Source organism: Syngnathus typhle, linkage group LG1 (genome assembly GCF_033458585.1).
Source record: "Syngnathus typhle isolate RoL2023-S1 ecotype Sweden linkage group LG1, RoL_Styp_1.0, whole genome shotgun sequence".
Classification (NCBI taxonomy): domain Eukaryota; kingdom Metazoa; phylum Chordata; class Actinopteri; order Syngnathiformes; family Syngnathidae; genus Syngnathus; species Syngnathus typhle.
Window position 1 is genome coordinate 22,794,833 of NC_083738.1, and position 25,003 is coordinate 22,819,835.

At 42.4% G+C, this 25,003-nt stretch overlaps 1 protein-coding gene and 1 long non-coding RNA gene across 4 annotated transcripts; one reads left to right on the forward strand and one right to left on the reverse strand.

The window, feature by feature from the left end:
• Nucleotides 1-19,733: 19,733 nt before the first annotated feature.
• On the reverse strand, nt 19,734-23,993 carry LOC133159581 (uncharacterized). The gene is made up of 2 exons (XR_009715711.1): nt 23,777-23,993; nt 19,734-21,861 (listed from the first exon to the last, which is right to left on the reverse strand). It is a non-coding gene; the product is annotated as an uncharacterized LOC133159581 (long non-coding RNA).
• slc25a48 (solute carrier family 25 member 48) lies at nt 20,357-24,923 on the forward strand. Of its 3 annotated transcripts, XR_009715707.1 has the most exons (8): nt 20,357-20,497; nt 21,133-21,176; nt 21,269-21,340; nt 21,613-21,868; nt 23,139-23,459; nt 23,791-23,879; nt 23,989-24,122; nt 24,303-24,923. XR_009715707.1 is itself a non-coding variant. In XM_061286653.1 (7 exons), exons 1-7 carry the CDS (start codon nt 20,446-20,448, stop codon nt 24,405-24,407), a joined length of 984 nt encoding a protein of 327 aa, XP_061142637.1. In that variant the 5' UTR covers nt 20,357-20,445; the 3' UTR covers nt 24,408-24,923. The 3 variants fall into 3 exon arrangements, 2 of the variants coding, with proteins under 2 accessions (XP_061142637.1, XP_061142646.1); XM_061286653.1 differs by lacking the exon at nt 23,791-23,879; XM_061286662.1 differs by lacking the exons at nt 21,133-21,176; nt 23,791-23,879 and having other exon boundaries at nt 20,359-20,497; nt 21,229-21,340.
• The last annotated feature ends 80 nt before the right edge of the window (nt 24,924-25,003 follow it).

Sequence of the window (25,003 nt, forward strand, 5' to 3'; positions counted from 1 at the left end):
CTTATCTTCGAAATATGGAGAAGAAATGACGAGCGCAACGGGCTGAGACGTGCGCCGCATGCTCACCGCCGCCGCATTAAGATAAATCACGTCACATCATAACACACACGAGCGTAACTGTCTTTTTTTTTTTTTTTTGCTCAAACAGGATGAAATGCTTCCCCAAAGTAAGAGTGTAGGAATTCTCGAGGATAAACAGTCAAACACGACAAGGAGGCGACAAAATCAAAATGGACAAGTCGATGAATTTTAGCTAGATAATGTGAAATATGGGTCGCAATTTGACAGCAAATCCAGAAGTAATTCAAATGGTGCGCGTGGAAAGAATGTTTCACTAATAAGGGACCAGACGAGGCTGATTTGAAACATTTGGAAATCATTGTAGTCATCGGTTCGGAACAGGTTGATGTCCTTCTCGTTGATCTTAATTTGGATAGCATCACTTGGAATACGTGAATACGATGGTGTGAATTTCCGCTGTGCAGGTCGCAGGTCATCTTGGCGTTACGGCCGTAGAGGACTCTTCACTTTTGTGACCTTTCACGCGACTTAGCTGTATCGGTGCAAATGTCTGCTTATGTGCATGTGTGCTGTGCTTGTCCTTGGAGCTGACGCGTTGGTCGGCAAAGTGAAGTGACAATGGAGGCAGCGAGGAGCGTGCACGTGATGCGCCTTAACGCCAAGTGGGCGCCTCGTCCCTCCTTCGCCCTCGTTTACGTGGCGCTCAACATGCTGCCAGGCCGCTCTGTCGCAGCAAATTACAGGTACACACATAAACACACACGCACACACACACTCCCACTAAGTACTTATCACCTAAATAAAACTGTAGTGACACCAGGAAACACGTCAGCAGAGTTCCAGGGGATGTGTTTTGTGTGTGTGTGTTCGTGTGCACCCGTTAGCTAGAAGCCACTTTTAAGGTTGACTCAAAATGAAACTTTATTGTTAGTCTAGGATGAGGCAATATGGCCTTTCCCCCAAACACCTGATTTCCGATTTGAATGGATTTTTTTTTTCCTCTTTGATTATCACAAAAACAAACAAACAAACAAACAAACAAAAAAATCAACAACCTATTCCAATATTCTTGGAATTGATGATCCTATTGATTTATAGTGATTATGTTGTGAGCAGACTGATGGCCCGTAATGGCAATACTGTTTAGTGTTGAAGGTAGATTGATGTCCAGTGGTGGTACTAGCAATTGAATTCTGGGTAGGTTGATGTCCTACAATGGCAGGAGTAGTCGTAGTGCACGCACGCACACAACACACACACACTTAATTGCAGAAGATTCCAACACAGTCGATCAGGGGATCATCTTAAAATCAACACACACACACTTAAACACACACATTCAGGTGACAAACTACGGAGAGAGCTGAGGTGAGGTAGACGCTGAACTTGATCTTTTTTCAATTTCTTGTCACGACCCGGATCCATCCATCACGTCCACACTTGGCTCACCACGCTGACCCCGCAACCCCGACTGTCGGTTCACACGAGCGTCACCCACACACACAAACACACACACTTGAGTAATACATGTGCTTTGCTGAGATGATGCTTCTAGCAAGCTAAGTTAGCGTGCTAATACATCCCAAATGGCTATAAGCATCACATCGTTGATGGAAAACCCCCAAGTTAGCATGCTAAGAGAAATTGCTGGATTAAAATGTGCAGAAACAAGATTAGAAACGGATCAATTTGACCAAAAAAAATGTCATTACTGTTATTCGACAAATTGTATGAAAGTGACATGACGACGTCACCATTTTCAATGTCTATTACACTGTGGTTTTGCCATATCCTTGCCAGCCAGTCGGTTTTTACTTGAGGACACATGATTGTCTGCTAGTTTGTGTGCGTGCGTGTGTGCGATTGCATCCAATAGCCTTTGACAGCTTAGTCCTGCGGTGTTTAACGTGTAGTTGCCTGAGTGTGAGTCCACTTGAATACAAAAACAGTGTTTGTTTATTCATGAGATTCAAGGACGAACGTGTTTATGCGCTCTAGTCGATAAAACACGAACGCTTTCTCTAACACCGCTTAGCCGTTAGCAAAGATAGCATCAATGCCGCTGCAGACGACAACAAAGCTAGCCTAGTTTAAGATAGGAGTTGACGCCTTTAGCGATGCTTGGCGACAGAACATTTCTACTCTTGTTTATGTACGCCAAGACTTGTCAAATTTATGTCCTCCGCCAACTCCAACACACAATCCCCGATGTCTCAACTTTGACTACTGCTAGCAAAGAACTCCGATATGATCGAATTGACGTTTAACATGAATGTGTCAGAATCAAAATATAGCACAAAAAAAAAGACTACGCAGCAAAATACTGTTTTTTGTTTCAAGTCAAGTAACAAAAAGAATCTCCGAACTAATTACATTTCTGAGTCAAAGTAGCACTGTGACAGGATTTAATGGAATCATTCGATGACATCACGAAGCCACTCGATCAGGACATGCGGCGCTCATGAATAGGTTAAGCGTGTCGTCCAGATTGATGAGACTCATGAATGATTGACACGGCAGCCAAGCAGACGTTCGGCATCACTATGGGCCGCAAGTTTGATCCCTCCCACACCTGCATCCACTCCTCATCCATAAATTTGCATTCTTATTCACAAGTTGGTGTCGAACCACCGCATGCGCATAAGAATGTCAAATAAGAGCTATTTTGTCAACTTTATTGATCTCGGATCAACGTTATTGATCTGCGGTGCACGGCAGATTAATCACATCTCCCTTTGATTAGATTTGATGATTGAGTAGCTAACTCAAGCTGTTACTTTCACTTCTGCCATACATGAACATGGAGGAAGTACTTCCTGTTTGCCATGCCTCCGCTTCTTGCGTGATTGCGGCAGCAGCATCGACGTGAGGACGTTGCAGATGTCGGGGGAGGAATTTCAAGGCGAAATGCGGACGGGATGCATTTGGAATATGGAATCACATAGCACCTAACCGCCCCCCTCCCCTTGGCCGCCGTCAAGCTTTTACTGCTGATTGCAGCCCCCCCTCCCTTCCCAGCCTCCTGCCTCGCCTGCCGTGTTTACGACGACCACGTGACCGCCTCCTTTCCACTCTCCTGCCGTCCATCACTTTTGTCTCAAACGACGAGGAGACGCATTTCGGATGGGACGTCGTCAAGGTGAACCTCCTCGTCCCCCGCACCCCAACTCGTTCGCCCCTCCCACTTCGACTGACGTATCAGCGGCGTGTGGTCGTCCACAAATCAATGTAAGAGTCTCCGCAATGCGACGCGTGCAGAAACCACAGCAGCGGCGTCGCTTTGCTCACTTTCTCTTTCAATACGTCAGCTTGAGCCTTTTGAATTCTGGCGGCCATCTTGAGCCTGGACAAAAACACAATAACAGTCGTGATTGGCTAGTTAATTGTACCCGTGTCAGTTACCAAGGTAGTTAAGCATAGTTTGATGTTTGCAAACGTGACCAAGGGAATTGTGCGTCTCGGGTATGTGCCTTTTTTGGATGTACAAATGCACCAATCGTATGTTCTTGTGATGTTTAAAAAGTGTTAAAAAGTTAAAAAGTGTGTGCCTATGTTTGTTGTTTGTAAAAGGTTTTAATTTGTATTGTGGAATTGGGTCTAGTGGCCGAAATAGAGAATAAATACAAATCCAAGACAAATGATCAAGTCAATACAAAAAAAGTGAATGTCGCTTTCATGAAGATGATTAGATAAAATGAAACTAAATCAAATAATCTTTTGATAAGAAATAATAAAATGAATAGCATAAACATTACTAGGGAATGCAATTTCTGAACAAATCGCATGTGAAGGCTAAGAGGCTGAATGAAAACTTGGGAAATGTTTTGAATGACATGGAATGACTGGGAATGAGCTGAACTTATTCAAGTCAAGTCAAGTCATTTGTATAGCCCTAAATCACAAGCAGTCTCAAAGGGCTTCACATAGACAGAAATTGACAATTATTCTCAAAGCATCCCCTGATCTTAAGCTCCCATTATTAAAGTTGAAACGGTTTGAATCCGTCAAAAATTTAGAAATTACATAAGACAAATGATGAACAACATAAATATTTTGTAGGTCTCTTAATGAGGAAAGGTTTTGGTCCGTTTTTGGAATTTGTAGGCTGAACACTTTTAGGTTGGAATGGTTTGAAACTGTGAAAAAAAAAAAGAGAAATAAGGAGGTCAACAATAAGACTGGAGACAGTTGAAACTGTGAAGCAGGTAACATCGAAAATTTTGAGTTGTCTGAACAAAAGAACTGCCTTATATAAAATAAATAATTCATTAAAATTTTGTGGGTCTTTTAAAGGGGAAAATGTAACATTTTGAGTGCGTGGTCATGTTTGGCATGTTGAAAATGATTCCCAAGGCAATTTGAATGAGCCGAATGCTGAGAATTTCAAATGGGAACGATGTAAATGAGAAATGTTGAATGTGCCATTGGGGAAACCGCAAATTTTCGGGATGGAATAAAATGCAAGCCCCTCTGGAATAAATGTATAAATTATAAAACTAAATTTCTGGAATACGTTGGAACAGTGAGATTCGATTGAAAAATGTTAACGTTAAAGAACGCCAAAAAAGTGTGAGGAATAAAACAGACAGCAGAAGAATCTGTGAAGGCCACCAGTCTTCTTCACACAATAAATAAATGTAATAACCAGAACAAAACAACAAAATGAATGCCGAGGTTAAAAAATAAAAATAAAAGACGGCTAAAAAAACAGTCAAAGACCAGAAACTCTTTTTAACGGCTCATTTAAGTGCAGCCACATTTTGTCATGAGCTGGCGCCGACCTTCAACTACCAGCACAGGTCATTCACGCACTCACGTACACGCCGCGTCAGTGCGAGCGAGCGACCGAGAAGTCGTTTTGCAGTCGATAAAGGGCGTTGAGCAGCACGCACCAAGCCTCTCGCCATTTAACCTGTCACAACCGCTTTAGCTGAATGGAAACAAAGTCGGGGTGGATGCGGCGGCGCGTGGCGTGGGTGCAGCTGCGGCGTGACACTGGCAGCTCGCCGCCTCCGTCGCCGCTTTTGTCCAAACATCCCTCCAACATATTGCAGGCTCCGCCAGACCCGCTCGCCAGCAGGGCAATCCCAGTGACCCCTGCAAATGCTTGTTTTTCTTTATTTTGGTCCAAATGACTTGATATTGTGACATCATTGTAATAAAAGCTCATTGTGCAACTACAGCAGGGCATAGCGTAAGAGCGCCACATTATCATGAAGCACAGTGTGTTGACATAGCGGTCGGTGTAGCGTAACAGCCATAGCGGGATATGACATCATCATTTCATCTTGAACTGACACAACGTTGCAGTAACATCGCAGCGTGACATTACAGCCCCAAATCTCGCTCTCAATTCTAAACATGCTTCGTCTAATTTAGTTTTACGTTGTAATATCACTATTCACCAGGAGATGGCAGACATGGTTTTGCTGCTCTTGTACCGAAATTTTGCACTTTGCACTGACTGGATATTTAATATGTGAACTATATTAAAAGAGTGTACCGTGGATTGGTGAAATGAAATATCGACATTCTGCATACATGCATTTGTGTCATACATCTGGTTAGCAAGTGTGTGTGGTCCTATCGGGCTCCCCAGTAGCACTCATGAAATAAAAAAAATGAAGCCCCCTCCATTATTTAAGTTGTCCATCCCTTCAGTGTGATATCCAGCATGACATAAGAAAGCTTTAAGGCTTCATGGCGTGACATCAGTGTGTCATGACAGCAAGACGTTCTATCGTAACGCCATTGCGTGACATCGGCTCAATGAATCGCCCCAGTTCAACGTCGCGAAATATTTTCACGAGTTTTTCATCGGAACGTGTGTGACCATACAAGCTGAATCCATTAGCGTGTCGCGTATGTTGAGATTGAAAAGTGGACATGCGTCGGCGAGCTCCCCCTGCAATCAATAAGGCCTGCTTGTCTTTTTCTCCGTCGTCATCCTCGTGCTGGATTCACGGCCAACGCTAGTTTATTGCTCAGCCGGCTGGCAAATTTATTTTCCCAATTTACTCGTCTGAGCTGCTTCCAAACTTCGATTGAGTGTATGCGTGTGTGTGTGTCCGTGCGCACAGGGACAGTCTGCAGCTCAGCAAATGGAAATTGATCGGCGATGCATCTTGTTAATTGTTTTCTGATCAGCAAGTATTACCAGGCCGAACTCTCTCGCTAGTCTTGTTACCGTGGCGAACTGTTAACGATTTCTTTCACCGTGTTACACGACTGAGTTACGACAGTTAACTCAAGGTTAAGACGCTGACTCTCCACTCTCCATGATGAGGGAAAGACATTCCGACTGATCTGATGAGTGCAAGTCGCAACTCGGTGCCTCGCGAAGGCAAGAGGGGGTTGGAGTTTCACACCAGCACGCAGCAGCATTGACGCTTGAATCTTTGATGAGGACACGGCGGAGGCATTTCCCGCCCGCAGGAGACAAATAGTGAGCAAACGCGGAGGCAGTGAAGCCGGCGTGCGTTGAGGTGCCCCCCCCCCCCCACCTCAACTGCTAAAGCGACCTGATGAGTGTTGTCAGCTCCACTTGGGCAATGCATCCGTTTTGGGCCTTGGACACGCGACGCGCTCCCTCGTGTCCTGGCTCGTCCCTCGCTAACCTCGCTGCAACCGCATGTGCTTCACCTTCTGGCAGCACAGACGGGGTGCTTACTGAAAATCTCACTTTGTTGTTGTTTTAACATCATTTTGTCACACTGCTCTTTATTTCCTCCCTGTCACGCGAACACGCTACATGCGTCCACCACGGGTGTCATGCACTCATCGGCGGAGTCGCGCCGACGCACTCCGCAAGCGATGACCTTTTCAAGCCGTCAATCATAGTGACAGAGGGCAGATTGTCAAGCTCACATGATTTTGACTGACGGGCCTTTTTCCAGCCCGCGGTCGCTGTCTGTCCGTCTGTCCTTTTACCAAGTTTTTTTTGGGGCTTGTCACTCAAAGACAGAGGAAAGAGGCCGGAGGAGTGGGACGGTTACCGCGGCAACCGGCAATGGCGGGGTGGCGCTCGTAGAAGAAGACGATGGCAAGGTTTGCACTTTTGTGGGGGGAAGAAGAATTTCGGAGGAAAGGGGGGGGGGGGCAGTCAGGCTGAGTGATGATGGAGCCGCGGAGCAGATGAACATCTCTGAGGGGACGACTGCTCCATCAATCATACGCCGTAAATCTTCAATATCCATCAGCATCTTCAGCATCCATCTCACTGATGGCCTGCGACGAGCAAGACTGGGGGGGGGGGGGGGCTTCAGACGAGAGAGAAAGAGGGAGAGAAAGAGGGGAAGACAGAAAGCTAGAGAAGGGGGGAGAACAAGGGTCAGGTGAAGAGAGAGACAGGAGCCAAAAAGGAGAACAAAACCATGGGAGAGAGGATGCTGGACAGAGATGGAGGGAGACGGGAGGAGAGGCAGACAGATGCAGCGAGAGTGAGAGGGGGGACAGCAGAAAGAGACTGAGGAGAAGGTGATGTGGGACAGAGTGCCAGTTAAGGGGAGAGAAAGAGACTGGAGAGAGAGAGAGAGACAGAGGGAGAAAAGAATGGTGAGGGACGGTGGGCGAGAGCAGCAGAGGTGATGAAAGAAAGAGAGAGAAAAGGTGAGATGGAGGGGGGGGTAGCAAGGGAGCGAGTTTGGCGAGGAAAAAGAGAAGGGAGGACAGAGACGAGTGAGAAGAAATGAAGTGACGAGACACAGGGAGGGAATGGTGAGATAGGAGGAAAAATGAAAGCTTGTGAGAAAAGAAGGGAAGGAGGAGATGGGGAAACAGAGAATGTTGAGAGAGGGAGAATGCTAGAGAAAGAAAAAATGAAAGGGGGGCAAAGGGGAAAGCAAATGAGAGAGAGATGAAGTGAGAGAAAAAGATGAAAATAGAACGGCGAGAACGAGAAAGACTAAGCGAGCGAAAGAGAAAATAGACGGAGGAAGGCCTCTATCCATCGGCAGGGCCGTTGAGCACTTTTTATCGATAGAACTGCAGCAGCCGCGCACGCAAACACGCGCGCGGCAATTAGACGAGTGGAGGCAGCCTGGCCCGAGGCAGCGAGCGCTTGCGGGAGGAAAGCGAGAAGGACTTTTTTGGCATTGCACAGCTAAACCTGGACTTGTAAGAGGAACAGGTTTTTATATTCGCTACATTTGGGGCAAGACGTTGAAGGTATGGGGTCGAAATACAAAAAGTCCTGCCTAGCTACGAAAACCGATATGCTCAAACCTCATTGAATAAAGTACATAAGCAGACAAGTATATTCACATATTAAATCAATAAAAGAAACATTTTAAGCATATAATTATACCTACACACCAAATCAATAAAGAAAACATAACTAGACATTTTTGATAGGTGGTAATGACAAAGGTTTTTATAACTTTATGATCTGATATATATTTCTGAGCACTTTGAAAGAACAAATGTTTTTTGATGTATTGCCTGAATAGCTTAATGAGCCTTAAGGAACTGTTTAATGCATGCCTGATGATTTTCTAAATCCTGGACACTGCCAGAGTTGTCTAAAAATGTTCAGTACTTGATTGTATCTTATGTTTTGACTCATGCTAGACGTCAGTTTTCGATTACTACTGAACGTTCTGGACAGAGGGAAATATTTTGCCTAACAAAGAAAAGATATGGTTGGAAGCATGATTAAACGCAGAATATGATGATGACGTAAGCAAGTACATGGAGTATCAAAAGAACAAACAAAATGGTAAGTGGTGAGTACAAACTTTGCATCGTCAGGGAACATTAATAAATTGATGATGTCACAGCCAAAAGCTCACATAACTCCGTACAAAATGACAAAATTGAAAGAATGACGAATGGATGAGGTGCGACAGTGTATGTGCAAGAATGGAGCAGAATGTTTACAGGAAGGTCACTTGGAGATAAAACCGGCAGGTGCCAGAGGGAAACAGCCAAGGACTCGGCCAAAGATGATCACCAAGGCCGAAAGACAGGATGGAAGACGGCAGCCCCCCCCCACACACACCGAATCGCCCATAACCAGCACCCACTCCCATGGAATCAAACTCTACTGCAAACTTGCCCCACCCCAAAGACTCATCAGGCATCAAACTCGGCCCACACCGACCGGCATGTGCAACTGAATATAAGCTGACCAAAGAACCTTGAACGTTGCCTTTTCTGAATGGAGACTTTCTCCTCTTGAAAGGCCCAGCGCTGTATTGTCCTTTCCTGAAAACAGAGCTTTCTTCACAAGAATTGTGATTGAACTCAACCAACCTGTGTAAGTCTAATTTTGGCTTCAGTGTTTTAGTATTTTCCAAAATCTGAAGAAATCGAACGAGCATGCAGTGAGTGAATTGGATAACAGGTGATTGGCAATGGCTTTTGCCGTGAGGCGCAGATAGCGCGCTCCCTAAATCGTGGACAAAATCCAACAACGTAGAATAAAATAATTGTTACTATAAGATCCTAAGATGCCCTTGGAAATGAGCAAGGAGAGGCACGCATGGTCGCCATTTTGAAGTGACAGCACTTAAAACTCAAGCATCTGACATCACCAACTCTCTCTCTCCATCACCAAGTCTCTCACACTCACACACACACACACACACACACACTATAGATATTGAATGCACATATCAATGCACAGAAACCTCAACATGGATTCCATATACGAGCATGTACACACACGCTTGCACGAGAGCACGCGAGCACAGACGCACACAAACGTAGGTTGCTGTGTTGATCCCACATAAATATTTCAGCAATCTCTTTTTTTTCCATTGGGCATCTTGTGAAGTGCCAAATAATTATTTTGATAATGATGACTTAAAAATTAGAATAATTGTGATCGAAACACGTGGGAAACCGTTGGCCGGTGGTGAATGTGCGCTTTGGCCTTACCGGCCTGAATTTGTTCTGATGTGAATATCTGAAGCCACGGCTGGCTGAAGGTTAAACGGGAATTTCCCAGGATGCAATGTGGTGTCTATTACTCCGCTTGGAATCATTCAACATAAGGAATACAGATGCATGGATGGAAAGACAGATATGGAGAGACATGCAGACAGATGGACAGAGATGACAAGACGATTGGGACTGCTCCTCACCCGTTTCAGTTTTTGACACACTCGCGCCCAAACTTCTTCCCTCACCCTTCCAGCAAACCCTCTCAATGATGTCGCCCTTTCCTTCCTCACCCTACTTCTTTTGGACCATAGTCCCTTCTTTATAGTCCTCCCTCTGAAGGCCTGAGGAAGTGACATCACGGTGAGTGTGAATGTGCATGCATGTCAGGTCGATGTCATCAGTGAAGTCTGTGACCTTTAAGGTTTTGCTGTGAAGACAAGTGAACTCACTTCCAGTGTGACAGACGCACGTCCAGTCCACTCACTCGCTCGTTTGCTCGTTCGCCCACTCACTCACTCACTCACTCGCTCGCGCACTCACTCACCCACTGACACAAAACCTTCCAGTTCCCATCTCATCCAATGTTTGATGATGGGCTAATGCTAATGATGAGCTAATGAATACTCGCGTTCACTCATATCGCTAACAACCACAACGCAATACTCGCTATGCTACGCACCAAAAGTTTCCCACTGGCTCGTACATTGAGCCTCGAGATACGAATGACTCAACTGACGAGGTTTTGACACATGGGCTGACATTTAACCAATTTTTGGTTTTGACACAGGAGATTCTAATGAACTTAATACAAATAATACTATTAATCCCTACGCACGGGCTAATGGTTAGCATTGAAAGTTGAGGTTTTAGACACAGCATAGCACAAATGGTGGCGATACACACACAATATTACAATAATCACAGAGATTGATTTTCTATTATAAATGTGACAGCATTTACTTTAATAAGAGATGACGTATTAATGTATTACAGTACAGCCTCCTCGAGGCCAAAACCAACAGGTTAAAAAGAACCGCATAACGGAAAACAAATTGTTGCATTAAATCTGGACACACAAATTGTCTCTATCTTGACTTGATATTTCATTATGCCATTACGCGATACCTTTATACAGTTTAGTCTTACAAAAATTACCATTTTTCGGCAGTTGCTGGGACGCATTAATGACATTTCCATTTCCAGCGGTCCCAGAATAGATCTCAGAAGTCAGACAAAAGTCTTATATCGAAACACCACTGTATATGCACAAACAAAAAATGCAAGTTTTGTTTGTTGATGTCTCCAAAAATAGCATTTCAGCATTTCCCACGATGCCTTGCGGTGGCCCACGCCCGCTGGCATGCCCGCAAGGACCGCAAATTCACCTACAAGTGTGTGCGCATTTCCAATTTTAACTCAACAAAGTACACAAATACAACAAAGACTGGACAAACAGAAAGCAACAACAGAGGAGCAGACAACAACACCAACAGTGTCACCAAATATACAAATAGCACCATCAAGACACTCAAAACATAATGAAACGAAAAAAAAACCCACATTTAAAGACATTGAGAAAACATAAAAAAAGACAAAAATTGACACATACAAACAACTCAAAGCATACAAGCTGACACCAAAATGGACAACATTAATATCCCAAAACAGCGCAAAACACTGAAAGACAAACTCAACAAAAAAACAGCACCAAAACAAAACACAAAAAATACCGATCGAATAACATCACACACATCCCATAATAACCTCCCTCCTCATCCACACCATGGCATGTAAATAAGAAAAGCAAGCAACGATGTCGACGGTGCGAACAAAATGGAGGAGAGTGTGACGCCAGCGACCCTGCGGGCAAAGTTCACCGACTGACGACTCGACGTGTCACTGTGGAGAAGGTCGACGCTTTTCAAGCGTGGCGCCAAGACAACCTCGAGCGCAAACAAACCTCCCCAAAAAAGAAAAAAAAAAAATGGTCATGTTTGAGTGAGTGCAAATGTCAAACGTCACGCCCGCCAATCTCGCCAGTTGGCTCTCATTTGATGTTCGTGAGGTCACCACTAATACCTTACAGCGCCTCCTACTGGAAACAAAGGCCACACGCAAATGTAAACTAGTAGTCACTAGTCCAGTAAGCTCAGCCAATCACGAGCTGAAGGAAAATCACGAGTGGAAAAGACACAATTACAACTAACAAACTGCAAAGTGGACACACAATTGCTAATATTTATTATATGTGTGATTAATCAATTCTCAAAATATGATTCTGTCTAAAATGTCGATCTGGGTCCGGCCCGAGGAGGCATTTAGCTAACAAAATACACAATGGAAACAAAAAAATAACCACAACACTTGAAATGCTAAATATGTTGGTCTGTGTTGTCGCATAGCCTTTGGGCAGCCCCGAGACAAAAAGCAACATTTTCTATTTTCTTTGAGAGACAAGCTAGCGGCGAGCGACACGGCGTCAACATATTTAGTACCCGGCTGGCATGCGCGGCCGTGTGCGCGCCGGCGCCACAGGACAGGCGGCCTATTGGTTTTAGCGACTGTCACTCCGCATTAAGCGTACTCACCCTCAACGCCGCCGGAGGCCCGAGCCTGCTTTACATAAGCGCGGATGGGTTTTACAGCGGACACAAACACAAAAGCTTACCTTGAACCAACCACCACAAACATATATGACTAACGACAACGAGATTCCTTTGCAAATACGACACCACTGTACACAAAATCGGCACTGATTCGCATATTGGCCCAATCCGAATTTTCGAATTCCTGTCGTATTGGGTCACAGAATATTTGTCTGTCTCTTTTCACAAAGGAGGAATGTTTAGATGGTGGCACTTCTCCGAATGTGTGGTGTTGTGAGAGTGCGCTATGTTAGGGGACTATTTTGAGCACTGAATTAAAACAATCAGCCAATAAAGCCTGGAGCTAAGCATTGTATTGACACTTTTGTCGTTATTTCACTGTTGGCCTCCCGCGCTGTCCTAGCGCAAAAAAAATGTTTGTCACCTTGGATGCCGAACAAGAGATCAGGTTAGCTTAGTGCTAACTAACTAGTGTCATATGATGACGGTACACATTCAAATTGATGGGAACTCGATAGCCAACGTCAACATTATTAGCATCTGGCCATTTCAACCTGAGTAAAATGCACCAATAATTCTGGAAATTGGATGATGGATTCAGAGAAGTGGCTGGCTTCCAGCAGTTAGGGTTGAGAATAACCCTTTGTGTATGCCGTGTGCCCCCCGAGGTAACATCATGAATCGTGAGCGGCGGGCTGAATGCCGGCCGCGGCGTCACGTCAGATAGCTTCTGCTCGCTGATGTGGCCACCGGGGCCTACGACGCAAAATGGGCGACGTGTTGCACAACGGCTACAAGAACATTGCCTTATGCGTAAATCTCAATGGATGCTTCAACAGCCAACCGCGTCTTAACACCAAGGATACATTTTAGCACACTCTAAAAATAATAAAACATGTTGTTTCCTATTGTTTAATTTGTATGAATGTGTCAAATGTGTTTGTGTCACTTGTTAACAATTGTTATGTTTGTGTTGTTATGTGTAGGCGCGCATATTCATGTGTCAGTTGTGTGTTTATGTATGCTTGCATGTTGCACACACAAGAGGTTGGTTCCTTTGTGGCTGCACGTTAATCATATCGGGCACACACACACACACACACACACACACACACACACACACACACACACACACACACACACACGCTTGTGCAGAAGAGTGTATTGTACCTTTTTGTGTGCGTCTCTGATTTCCTGGTCTTCTTCTTGTTTATGGATTCTGTGGAGCTTCCAAGCTTCTTAGTGGGAAAGGTGACATTGACAAGCCAAGAAAAAAGACAGAAAAGGTTTTAAGAAAAGGTTTAAAAATAAAAGAAATAATACTAATAATGAGATTTGAATTTCAAAATGAAGTCATGGTGCCCCCTGGTGGTCATATTATGGAACGTGGTTATTTTTAGATCCATTCTGCATCAAGCTTGTCTTTTTTAAGCGTTCCAAGAGATATTGATAAGAAAGTGTTCCTCCTCATCACACTTTAACAGTGGCGAAATTCAGGATTAATTTAAGTCTCTTTCTTTGGCTAACTTTAGGTTTCGAAGTAATAAACTGATTGCTTGTAATGTCAATGTAAAGCGGAATGCAAAACACTAGTTGGTCGCAGAATTGATCTTACGTAAAAACATTAGGAATACCTTCTCCTGCGTAAAACAAATGGGGAAGAAAAACTCCTCCGGCGTCACCATGTTGGAATTTACTTCTTCGAAATTGTATAGCAGCATTTTGATTGGGAGAGCCGCCATCTGGTGGACAAATGCTGACCACCGAATTTCAAAAGTTGAAATTTCCCGACCTGCCTAATTTATTTAATTCACATTATTGAAATGAATATGCCAATTTATTTGTACGGCAAAGATGCAACGTAATAATAACACAAAAGTACGAGACCATTCATTCGAATTTACTACAATAACAGTTTGAGTGTTTGTAATTATGAGCTATCGTGTGAAGGAAAATTGAAACAATTCATGTAGCACATGATGAGAATACTTAAAAAAAGTGAGTGAGTGAGTGAGTGAGTGAGTGAGTGAGTGAGTGAGTGAGTGAGTGAGTGAGTGAGTGAGTGAGTGAGTGAGTGAGTGAGTGAGTGAGTGAGTGAGTGAGTGAGTGAGTGAGTGAGTGAGTGAGTGAGTGAGTGAGTGAGTGAGTGAGTGAGTGAGTGAGTGAGTGAGTGAGTGAGTGAGTGAGTGAGTGAGTGAGTGGCTGAAACATATATAGGATATGTGGAGCAGGCGGAAACAAACCAAAAAAGTCTTTTGATTGGAAAGTGCATGCAAGAAAGTTTGATACAAATATCCCACCTGTCTTTTGGCAATAAAGAAAAATTAAAGTCTCTTCAATTTGATTGAAAAGTGCATGCAGGAAAGATTGATACAAAATCCCACCTGTCTTTTGGGAAAAAAAAAAACAGGCCCTTCAATTTGATTGAAAAGTGCATACAAGAAAGTTTGATACAGAAATCCTACCCATCTTTCAGCAAAAAGAAAAAAAAGTCTCAATTTGCCTGAAAAATGTATGCAAGAAAGTTTGATACAAAAAAATCCCACCTGTCTTTCGGCAAAAAAAGAAAAAAAAGGCTCAACTGAAAAGAGCATGCAAGAAAGTTTGATACAAAAATTCCACCTGTCTTGGAAAAGTCAATTTTGGGGAGAAGTGCTGTCTTTAAAAAGTCCTTTTAAAAAAACTGAATGCAAGAACGTTACATCCATCGCGGCGGGCCATTCCATCTCTACTCAGTCTTTGTTGCGTGCCGCAGAGATGTCCTGCAATTGGTCCACAAGATGGCGCCGCGCTGACATCAAACACCACCACCACCAAGTGGGATGAAGACTTTATTGTGGTTTCGACTCAATAATACATGACAGTGATGACACCAATGCAAAGTTGCACCATCGAATTCGAGCAATCCCTTCCAATGCGCTGCAAGCAAAGCCAAGGCATCAAAAATTCAAGCAAGCCCTTCCAATGCGTTGGTTGAAAGCAAAGTTGCACCATCAAATTCACCCCATCGCTCGCGTTGACCACCTTCCTTCCACAAAACGTTTGGCAACACCCCTGATGCTAAAGTTCAATGATATAATCAAGTAGAATACAATTGGAATAAGTAGAAGACAAAAAGGTTGCACCATCAAATTCACCCCATCGCTCGCGTTGACCACCTTCCTTCCAGACTATCCCAACAAAACGTTTGCTAATTAATTGAATTAAGAAAATTTCAATGTCATCCAATTGGCACCAAAATTCAATGTGGTTTGTTTAGGTCTGTTTTGTTCTGTTCATTGTTTAAAAGCCTGGCGAGCTATTATGGTTGTCATTAATTTTCTTTTCAATTGAGCTCCAAACATTTCTTGGCCTTCATGATGAACACTTGCAAATGTTTCCCTGTGTTTCCACTCTACACTCACACGCAAACACAACAGCCTTCAAAACACAAAGTCCACCGCATAACCCGTTAAGAATAAAATGTTATTTGTATTGCAACAGTTTGTATGATAACCAACCCGCTATCAGCCTGAGGTCACATGCTGCTATCACATGTTCACAAAGTCCAGCACACGTTTTGGGTGTTTTTGGGGTGATGTTGTTCCAGCGACACGTGCGGGCCTTGCATGTTAATTGCACCTGGGCCCGGCGACCAATCGGACGTCAGGACCACGCGGGGGCTCAAGAAGGCCTTGACATATGTGCTGAACATGTCGGGAAGCCGAAGGTGACCAAAGACCTCGCTATTATTAAGTAGAAGGTGAAAACGATGGTGCTCAAAGTAGAAGAACTTATACCCCTAAGATATTTCATTGTGTACAGCCTCCACTTAAAAAAGCACGTCAGATGTATTTTTTTGTTTTTAAATATTAGAGATCTTATTTAAACATGTTCTCAAACAAGTATTATACAAACAAGAAAAAAAAAGGAAAGGGTGTTGTGCAAAAAAAAAAAAAAAAAATTAATTAAATAAATAAATAAATAAATAAATAAATAAAGAGAGAGAGAGAGAGAGAGAGAGAGAGAGAGAGAGAGAGAGAGTGTGAGAGAGAGAGAGAGAGAGAGAGAGAGAGAGAGAGAGAGAGAGAGAGAGAGAGAGAGAGAGAGAGAGAGAGAAGAGAGAGAGAGAGAGAGAGAGAGAGAGAGAGAGAGAGAGAGAAAGAAAGAAAGAAAGAAAGAAAGAAAGAAAGAAAGAAAGAAAGAAAGAAAGAAAGAAAGAAAGAAAGAAAGAAAGAAAGAAAGAAAGAAAGAAAGAAAGAAAGAAAGAAAGAAAGAAAGAAAGAAAGAAAGAAAGAAAGAAAGAAAGAAAGAAAGAAAGAAAGAAAGAAAGAAAGAAAGAAAGAAAGATTTTTGCCTGAACCACATTTACAAATTCACACATGGCAGACAAATGTATTGGGTCAGCTTCAGGAAGTGAATAAGTTGTGGTCAATTTTTGGAGTAAAATGAAAAGAGGTACAGGAAGTGAAAAGTAAACATGCGCAAATGTTTAGTGATGTCTACAGGAGGTGAAAAGTGAAAACATTGTTGACATACTTACAGAAAAGGAAAATGATGAAAAATATTGTCACACCAATACAGGAGATTAATGAGAATGAAAATGAACAGATAATGAAAAGTCATCAAACATTTGAACAAAGGGATTGGAGCGCAGCAAGTAAAACATGAAGCTAAGGTATACAAATGTATTGAGACTCCTGCTGGAAATTAGAAAAAAAAAAAAAAGAGGAAAATACCGACAAAGACGTTGGGAAAAGGAAATTTATTTTTCCTGAACATTGTGGGGTTTTTTTTTATAACCACATTCATACAATTTGTCCATATTTACTTCCTCATACAGTATTTATGAACTATATTTGAAATTGTGATCTTTTGGTGAACTGTGAGATTGAAATAAACTACCGAATTGAGTTACACTTTCAACTGTACCAGTGTTTGTGCATGCGTGAGTGTGTCAGTGTGCATGTGTCTGTCTACAAATAGCACATATCGCATATCGCAACTCAGTATGATTTATGATAATAAGTGGACTGGACAGCAATGGTCAGCACGCTGCAAGAAATGAGAGCTGTGTTATGATTGCCATCTGCAAAACAAGTTTACTGGTTGAAATCATACACACACACACATGTACACGCACACACACTTTATGGGTTTTTTTCTTTTTTTTTCTTCAAGATATTGGGGTCCCGTTAGAATAAAGACGCTCCTGTGTTGAACAGGAGCCAAGTCCCATCTTTATGCTGAGAATGAAAACAAGAGCAAGTGTAGCAAAGTAAGATGTTGACTTTTGGTGTTTATGTTAACAAGCGAGTACTGAATGAACCCAAGTCGATTACTTATTGTCCTTTTCTCGAAAAACGTTTCAGAGTCCAACGAAAGAAAAATCCAATTAGATCAAAATAGTCGATGCTAAACGGAGGGAGGGCATTAATATAGTGCTTTATCTAAATCATACGGTATCCAAAGCGCTTCACAAAGCCTCAAACTTGTTGGAAGATCTATCGTATTCCACCAAAGTGTAACTCAACGGAAACATGTTTTTCTTTAGTTGAAAATAGCTTTCCATGTATAATTCGCAGAATTTAACTAATTTATTGTCCTAAAATCTGGGGTGCGCATTATACATGGGTACAATTTTTTTTCTTTTTTATCCGGATATCATACAGAGGTCGCCATTACAGATGCGCTTTCTTCTCTGCTGTTCACTTCAAACACGCTCCATACGAACACAATGCTCTCGTATCAGACGCTTGCTCGATCTCCTGCTCGTTTGCTGTCACAATGTACCCTACACAAATCCGATACATTTCTTCGCTATCGAGGTTGCTAGCGCATGCGCAGTGATACTGACCGGCAGAATAACATTCGGTTGTTCCCAAAGATGATCTTTTTTCTGAAATAATTTTACGTTCACGGACTTAAGTAGGAGTCAAAATTTGGGTGCGTATTATACATAGGTACAGGGTTTTTTCCAGCATCAACATGCCATTTTTAGGGTGCGCATTATACATGGGGGCGCATTATACATGGAAAAAAACGGTTAGTCCCAATACGTTTGTCAACAACAAGATGTTTTTCTTTATTTGGTCCAATAAATCGTCTTGCATTGTGTCATACCAGCTAGCTAGCACTAAGCTAATTCTCTTATTTGTGGGCCAGTCTCCAACATTCGGAGTGAATTTTTCTAAAATATCGGTTTCAAATGAAACTGGCCTAATTTCAATATCATTGTGGGCATGGGTCTTTCAGAATTTTAATTTTGATTTGTAAAACTGTAGTCTGGGGCTCTTTTCTTGTCTAACCTCGTAAGGGACTTTAATGAGTGTGTTTTGGGGTGGTCTTCACCTAAGGATACACACATTTGTCAAATTGTGTACTTTTTTCCAGGAAGACAGGAAGGGAAACCTAAGCCAACAATACAGTTTCGACTAATAAATGATTGGTTTGTTTTCATGGAACTTTCCGTCCAAGTGTGATGTTTGCGTACTTTCAAGCGCCGACCTCTGTGCAATTGAGCAGTTAGCCTAACTGAGCTGAAACATTAACTTCAGAAGTGGCAAGTACAAGTACAAATACCCGTGTAAATATAGATGCCGCTAGAAGTGAGGTAAAGAAGTAAAAAGTAATGATTTAACTTCTTCACAAACCGAAGTCAAAGTTAGGAAGAACTCTGAAATAGACATACGGTAGAAACTAAGAAACAAGAAACAAGTAACCACTACAAACCTGAAGGTCGGCAAGTTAATGTTTATGTTGTGTTTATGCTGATAAGTGACGTAACATTCAACACAATGAAGGTCACACACAGCATAAAGTGAAAAGTGAGCAAAATAAACTAACACATTGGGAAATGTCCATTCGACTTGTGCAAGAGGACAGCACATGCTAGAGGATGCTAATGCGCACGATTATTGATTCCAATTGTGGAAATGAACTTTGAACTGTCATACAGCAAAACATCACATTGGATTATTGGATGTTTCACCACAACATGGATTGTTTTGACAAAGAAAATACTTTGAACGGCGTTCGTATTCTATTGTTTCTTGACTTGCTGACAACTGGTTAATATTTCAACTTTGAGTTTAAGATCAGGGGATGTTTGAGAATATTTGCCATTTTTCACATGTCCTGAGTGTTGTTAGTCACCTAATAGTTGAACAGAGGGTGTGATTTACCAAAGTCAAATTCCTTGTTTGGCACGCTCAAACATGGCAAATAAAAAACTCTTGAATCTTGAGAATTCAGAACTTCATTTGACGCAGAAGAGAAGAAATACAAACAAGAACAACTAGCAAATGTTTCTCCTCTGCTTGACTTTGCCTTTCTTGTGTAATGCGGTCTCGCTCTCTCTTTCTGTTTTGGTTACATTTGTCCACATAAAACAGTCGATTGGGGTCAGATTGCCGAAAACAATCAATAACTCACGTCTGTTAAATATGATAGCTTTTAAATCCAAAGGCTTTTATACTATTTTAAAAATGAAGTACTTTCATTATAGTTTATATTGGATCTTACTATTGGATCTGGTATGTTCAATATGATAGCTTTTAAATCCAAAGGCTTTTATACTATTTTTTAAAATGAAGTACTTTCATTATAGTTTATATTGGATCTTACTATTGGATCTGGTATGTTATTAAGAATACAAAACAATCTTCAACTATCTCGTATTTTCGCTGGCTTGGCTCCCTCATGGCTCATTTGTGCATCGCGCGTCAATTGGCTGGCAACTTGGACCAGATGGCGCACGATTGGCCGGGAGAGCCTTGATCGCGCTCTCATTGGTCGTCGGCCCGGCGGAGGGCTGCGCGCTTTGCAATCAAAGGGTCGTGTTGCTTCTTGGTGCATTCACAACACAAACGTACACACGCGACGACCTGCGAACTGTGCTATACAAACTTGTGAGTGTGCTCACAGATGAAGTTTGAAGAGTGAAAATATAAAAATGAGTTCCAAGAGCTTCCGCATGGATGATTTTCTTGCAGGATGGGTTGGAGGTCAGTGAGTATATTTCCTTGTGTGCAAGTGTGTGTGTGTGTGTGTGCGGGCTAGTGCGTGCCATCAGGTCAAAATATTAGGGACAAATAGCGCCTCAATATGATGCAGACTACATTCATGAGTTTGTGTGTGTTTATTTTTTATTCTCCTGATAAAAAATAAATAAATAAACTGGGCTAGTTAGTGAAAAATTGACCATCTTCGCTTTACCGTCACTTTAATGTGTGTGTGTCTCTGTGTGTTAAAATGTTAAAATATGGGCTACACTTAAATCATTTGTGTACCTGAACACTATTTGTTTATTTTATCTACTAGTGTGTATTTGTCACAATCTGCATTATAGTTAATTATTTCTCATCGTTTAAGTTGGCTAAATATAGTGCCTGTAATATATGAGTGCACATGATTGTGCATGTGTGGCCCATAGGGGCGCACTTGCCATGTTGTTATTCATAGTTTGAGGTCAATCAGGGCCGTGTTGGGGCCCTGAAATAACATTATTGTCAAATATGAACTTTGCCTATTTCTCAAAATTGCTCAATAAAGATAGGTGGATGTGATTGTTGATATTTCATTCATAGAATTAGCCTTATTTCATCTCTTTCTGAGTAGCTGTGTTCATGTGTTTGTGCAGGGGCGTCCAGTGTGGTGGTTGGACATCCTTTGGACACTGTCAAGGTAAAAAAAAAAAACAAATTTTAAAGTTTTCTTTGTCTTCAAAAAAACATAGCAATTTGCACATGCTGACTGAGTGCCATTGGATTTGGCAGACGCGATTGCAGGCTGGAAAAGGCTACAAGAACATGATGGACTGCATTATCACCATCTACAGGAAGGAGACGGTATGAAAATGGCACGACACGCCTTCCTTCAAAATTGATCATTTAAGTTGGGATGTTTGAGGATGAGTTCATTGCCAAAGTCTTCTGGTGTAAAGGAGAGTTGTTTTGCGTTTGACCTTTTCATTTGTCACAATAATGGCATAGTTTGCCATTTTTACTTCCTTCAAGTTGGTTAAATTCAATGGACTTATTTATTTCTATCTTTTTTATACATTGGTGAATGTATTATGAGTGTTGCCATGAACACCGTGTTTATGTTGTAATTCGGTCAGGCGTGGGGCTTCTTCAAAGGCATGTCCTTCCCCCTGGCCACCATCACGGCGTACAACTCGCTGGTCTTTGGTTTCTACAGCAACTCGCAGAGAGTCATCTGCAAGCGTCGCTACGGCGACGAGCGCCACCCCGCCAGCCTGAGCGACGTGGCGGTGGCCAGCATGCTGACCGGCCTGGTGTCGGTCGGGTTGGGCGCCCCCATCGACTTGGTCAAGATCCGGCTGCAAATGCAGACGCACGCCGCCGTGCTAGCGGGTAAGCATAAGCACTTTACATCAGTACAAGTGATAATAGTCAGCAGAGATGTAGATCACAAACACACCTGTACCAATATGAAAAATGTATCCAAATCAAAGAAAGAAATGAAGTAAACGTAAATCATTAAACTGGAACAACAACGCAATACGCTAAATCAAATTATGCGTACATTGGTTGTGATTCGAGACCTGTCATTTTCGGCAAGCAAGTGAATATTGCTGCTTAACTCATAATCTGCAAACACATTATTAATCACAATGCTGTGTGTGTAGTGGTGCACACACGGCACACAACATATTATTGTAAAGAAATATTTTGGCTTGACTTCCCCTTTAAGAGTTTACAACCATTTGAGAATTGGGCAATATTGCATGTGCTTTTAATTAGGAAAAAATATTCGATCCATAATATTGATTTTTCTAAAAACAGACAGACTGACATCATTCACTTAAGAATAGGGGAGATTTCTTCGCACTGCATCAACTCTTTGCACTCACATTCGTTCGGATGAAAATCATAACCGGACGACGGCTCATATCCCAAATTTGTACACTACTGCATGTTTATTTGGATGTAAAGCGGCCAAAATAGTCATCGGAAATCTGAGTTTATATCTTGCGCAAAAGTTTTGATTGCAACAGGGAGTTGGAAGAAAGATTTGTTTAGATTTCCACATGTGAAATGTTTTTGTGCTGAGGAAAGACACATGGAAGCAATAAAAGCAGGCTCATTTGCCATCCCTGTTTTTTTGTTTGGTTTGGGATATTTTGGAATGGGAATTTTGAATAGCTGCAACTGCCTGCTGCGATCGCATGTCAAGCAACAGTATTAAGTTTTGCAGACGTGGCTGTGTTCCTTAACGCACACGGACTAATTGCTATTAATGTTTCATGCATATTCACACGTGTGTAAGCTCATCTGTCACGTTTTTACATGAAACAAACTTTTCATTTCATACTGAAGACGTTTGTTAATGAGTAAAAAAAACATTTCCAGGTGCCATGTGAAACATTGACAGTTTGCCTTTGCTTTATGGCAGAGGCAGTGTGCAAAATATCTGCAAGGGACTCACATAATATTTTCGATTTTCTTCAAGTATTTTCCATTTTTTCCAAATTGTTCAAAACAATTAGAATCTATATAATATGTTGATTTCTTGTATTTTTGACGGCTTCATTCCCGGAATGCCTTATTTGGTGTTATTTATTTTTTTATGGTTACCAGCAATTTGCAATAGAAGATGTTTTGTTCTCTATTTTGTGGTCAGAGAGCTTTCAGCTCGCGGGCGGCGTTTCACACAACATGGCAGCGGCAGCACCGGTGGGGACGCGTTCCTTGCATGTGTCCAATGGCGGCGGAGGCGGCAGCAGCAGCAGCGTTTACCGTGGGCCGCTCCACTGCATTAGCAGTGTCATGCAGCGCGAGGGCCTCCAGGGCTTGTACCGTGGGGGTGGAGCCATGCTCCTCAGAGACATCCCCGGCTACGCCCTCTACTTTGTGCCCTACGCCATCTTCTGCAAACTCCTCAAACCAGATGCTGCCACGGCACCACACCCCTGCGCTATCTGGCTGGCTGGCGGACTCGCAGGTCAGAAATGTTCATTTTATACTACCAAGACACTTCAAAACTGTTTTGGCTCAGTGTTTTGGGTTTATTTCAGCTGTAAACAAAAATATTACAAATGCTTTACCACTAAGATATAGGCCCTGCCTGTCTACTTTTCATGACCTGACAAATAAATTAATGACTAAGAACCAGAGACAGGGTAGCTCTGTCTCAACTAAGGGCAAAGCACCTCAGCCTACACAGAGTCTGCAAGGGGGCAGCCAGATTTGAACTGGGGACCCCTTGACCTGCTGTCAAATGCTCTACCACTGAGCTATATCCCCTTGACTAATTCTCACCGTTGTATCATCAGTCCCCCAGCCATCTTCTGGAATCCACTGGACAAATCACGTGCCGCATCGCTTTGTTTACTCAAAAGACAAAAACGTGGGCTACTTTCAGGCACGTTTGTACTTTGCACCACGTTAAAGCTGAAATGCACTTTGTCACCTTATTAAGTGTCAGGTGAGTTCAAGTTCAGCCAGGTGAACGACTTCATTCTTTTCCGTAGGTTCCATTTCCTGGGTGACAGCCACGCCTGCTGACGTAGTGAAGAGTCGCCTGCAGGCGGACGCTCACCTACACCGGAAGTATAACGGCGTCCTTCACTGCATCCTGCACAGCTACAAGACAGAAGGAGTCCAGGTTAGCATGTGCTTTAACAGCAAGGGTACAGTTGTTTCAACCCAATTTTTGAACAGTTTAAAAAACTAATCTGAACACATTTGAACACCCTTTTTGACATGTTTTGTGTCTGAACGGGTTTATAGGTTTAAACAGCATTTTGGAGTCTGTCTGAATGTGTTTGTGTGTGTCCGTGCGTAGGTGTTCTTCCGCGGTGTGTCTGTCAACGCCATCCGAGGCTTCCCTATGAGCGCCATCATGTTCTTGGGATATGAGCTCTCACTGCAGTTCTTCCAGAGCTTGTAGAAGCAAAGGTGTTGCCGTGGCGACGCTACGTTTTTGTGGTTGCGTCAGAGATGAGAGTTCAAAAATTGCTCAGCTTTGTTAGTTTGACTGCGCACTAAAGCGGAGAGGCTACCCTAGGTTAGCTTTAGCACAAATGCTTAATAAGGTTACAATTGTCAAATGGGTTCCACCCTTTTACGTTTGATGTCTTTGAACGACAAGCGTTGTCACTGCAGAAAAAAAATTGAGCATTAGCTAGTCAATGTAGAAGGGTCTGAAGAACAATGTAAGATAATGTAAATAGTTTTTGTTTTTTATATTAAGAAAAACTTATTTTCATATTCACATGATATGTTTCCAGCACAACTGTACAGTCTCCATGTATCAAACAATATACTATGTATATAAAACAAAGCAGCTTCATTGAACTAGGTGCATTCCCACATAAATCACAAGCACATATATTTGTTTTGTATAGTAAATATTTTTGTATTCCAGTATATCGTTGTACTGAAATAAAATCTATCTTTTAGAAGATGCATGTGTTTTTCTCCAAAATTCATTGTTTTTGCATAAATCTGTTTAGAAAGTAGTGCGGACATATGCCCACTTGTTTA

Bases quoted from the DNA above. Each gene is read 5' to 3' on its own strand.
- slc25a48 (XM_061286653.1), top strand. From the start codon at position 20,446: ATGAGTTCCAAGAGCTTCCGCATGGATGATTTTCTTGCAGGATGGGTT. The intron at 20,498-21,132 runs GTCAGTGAGTAT...GTGTTTGTGCAG, and splicing joins TCTTGCAGGATGGGTTGGAG to GGGCGTCCAGTGTGGTGGTT. The intron at 21,869-23,138 runs GTAAGCATAAGC...TTTTGTGGTCAG, and splicing joins GCACGCCGCCGTGCTAGCGG to AGAGCTTTCAGCTCGCGGGC.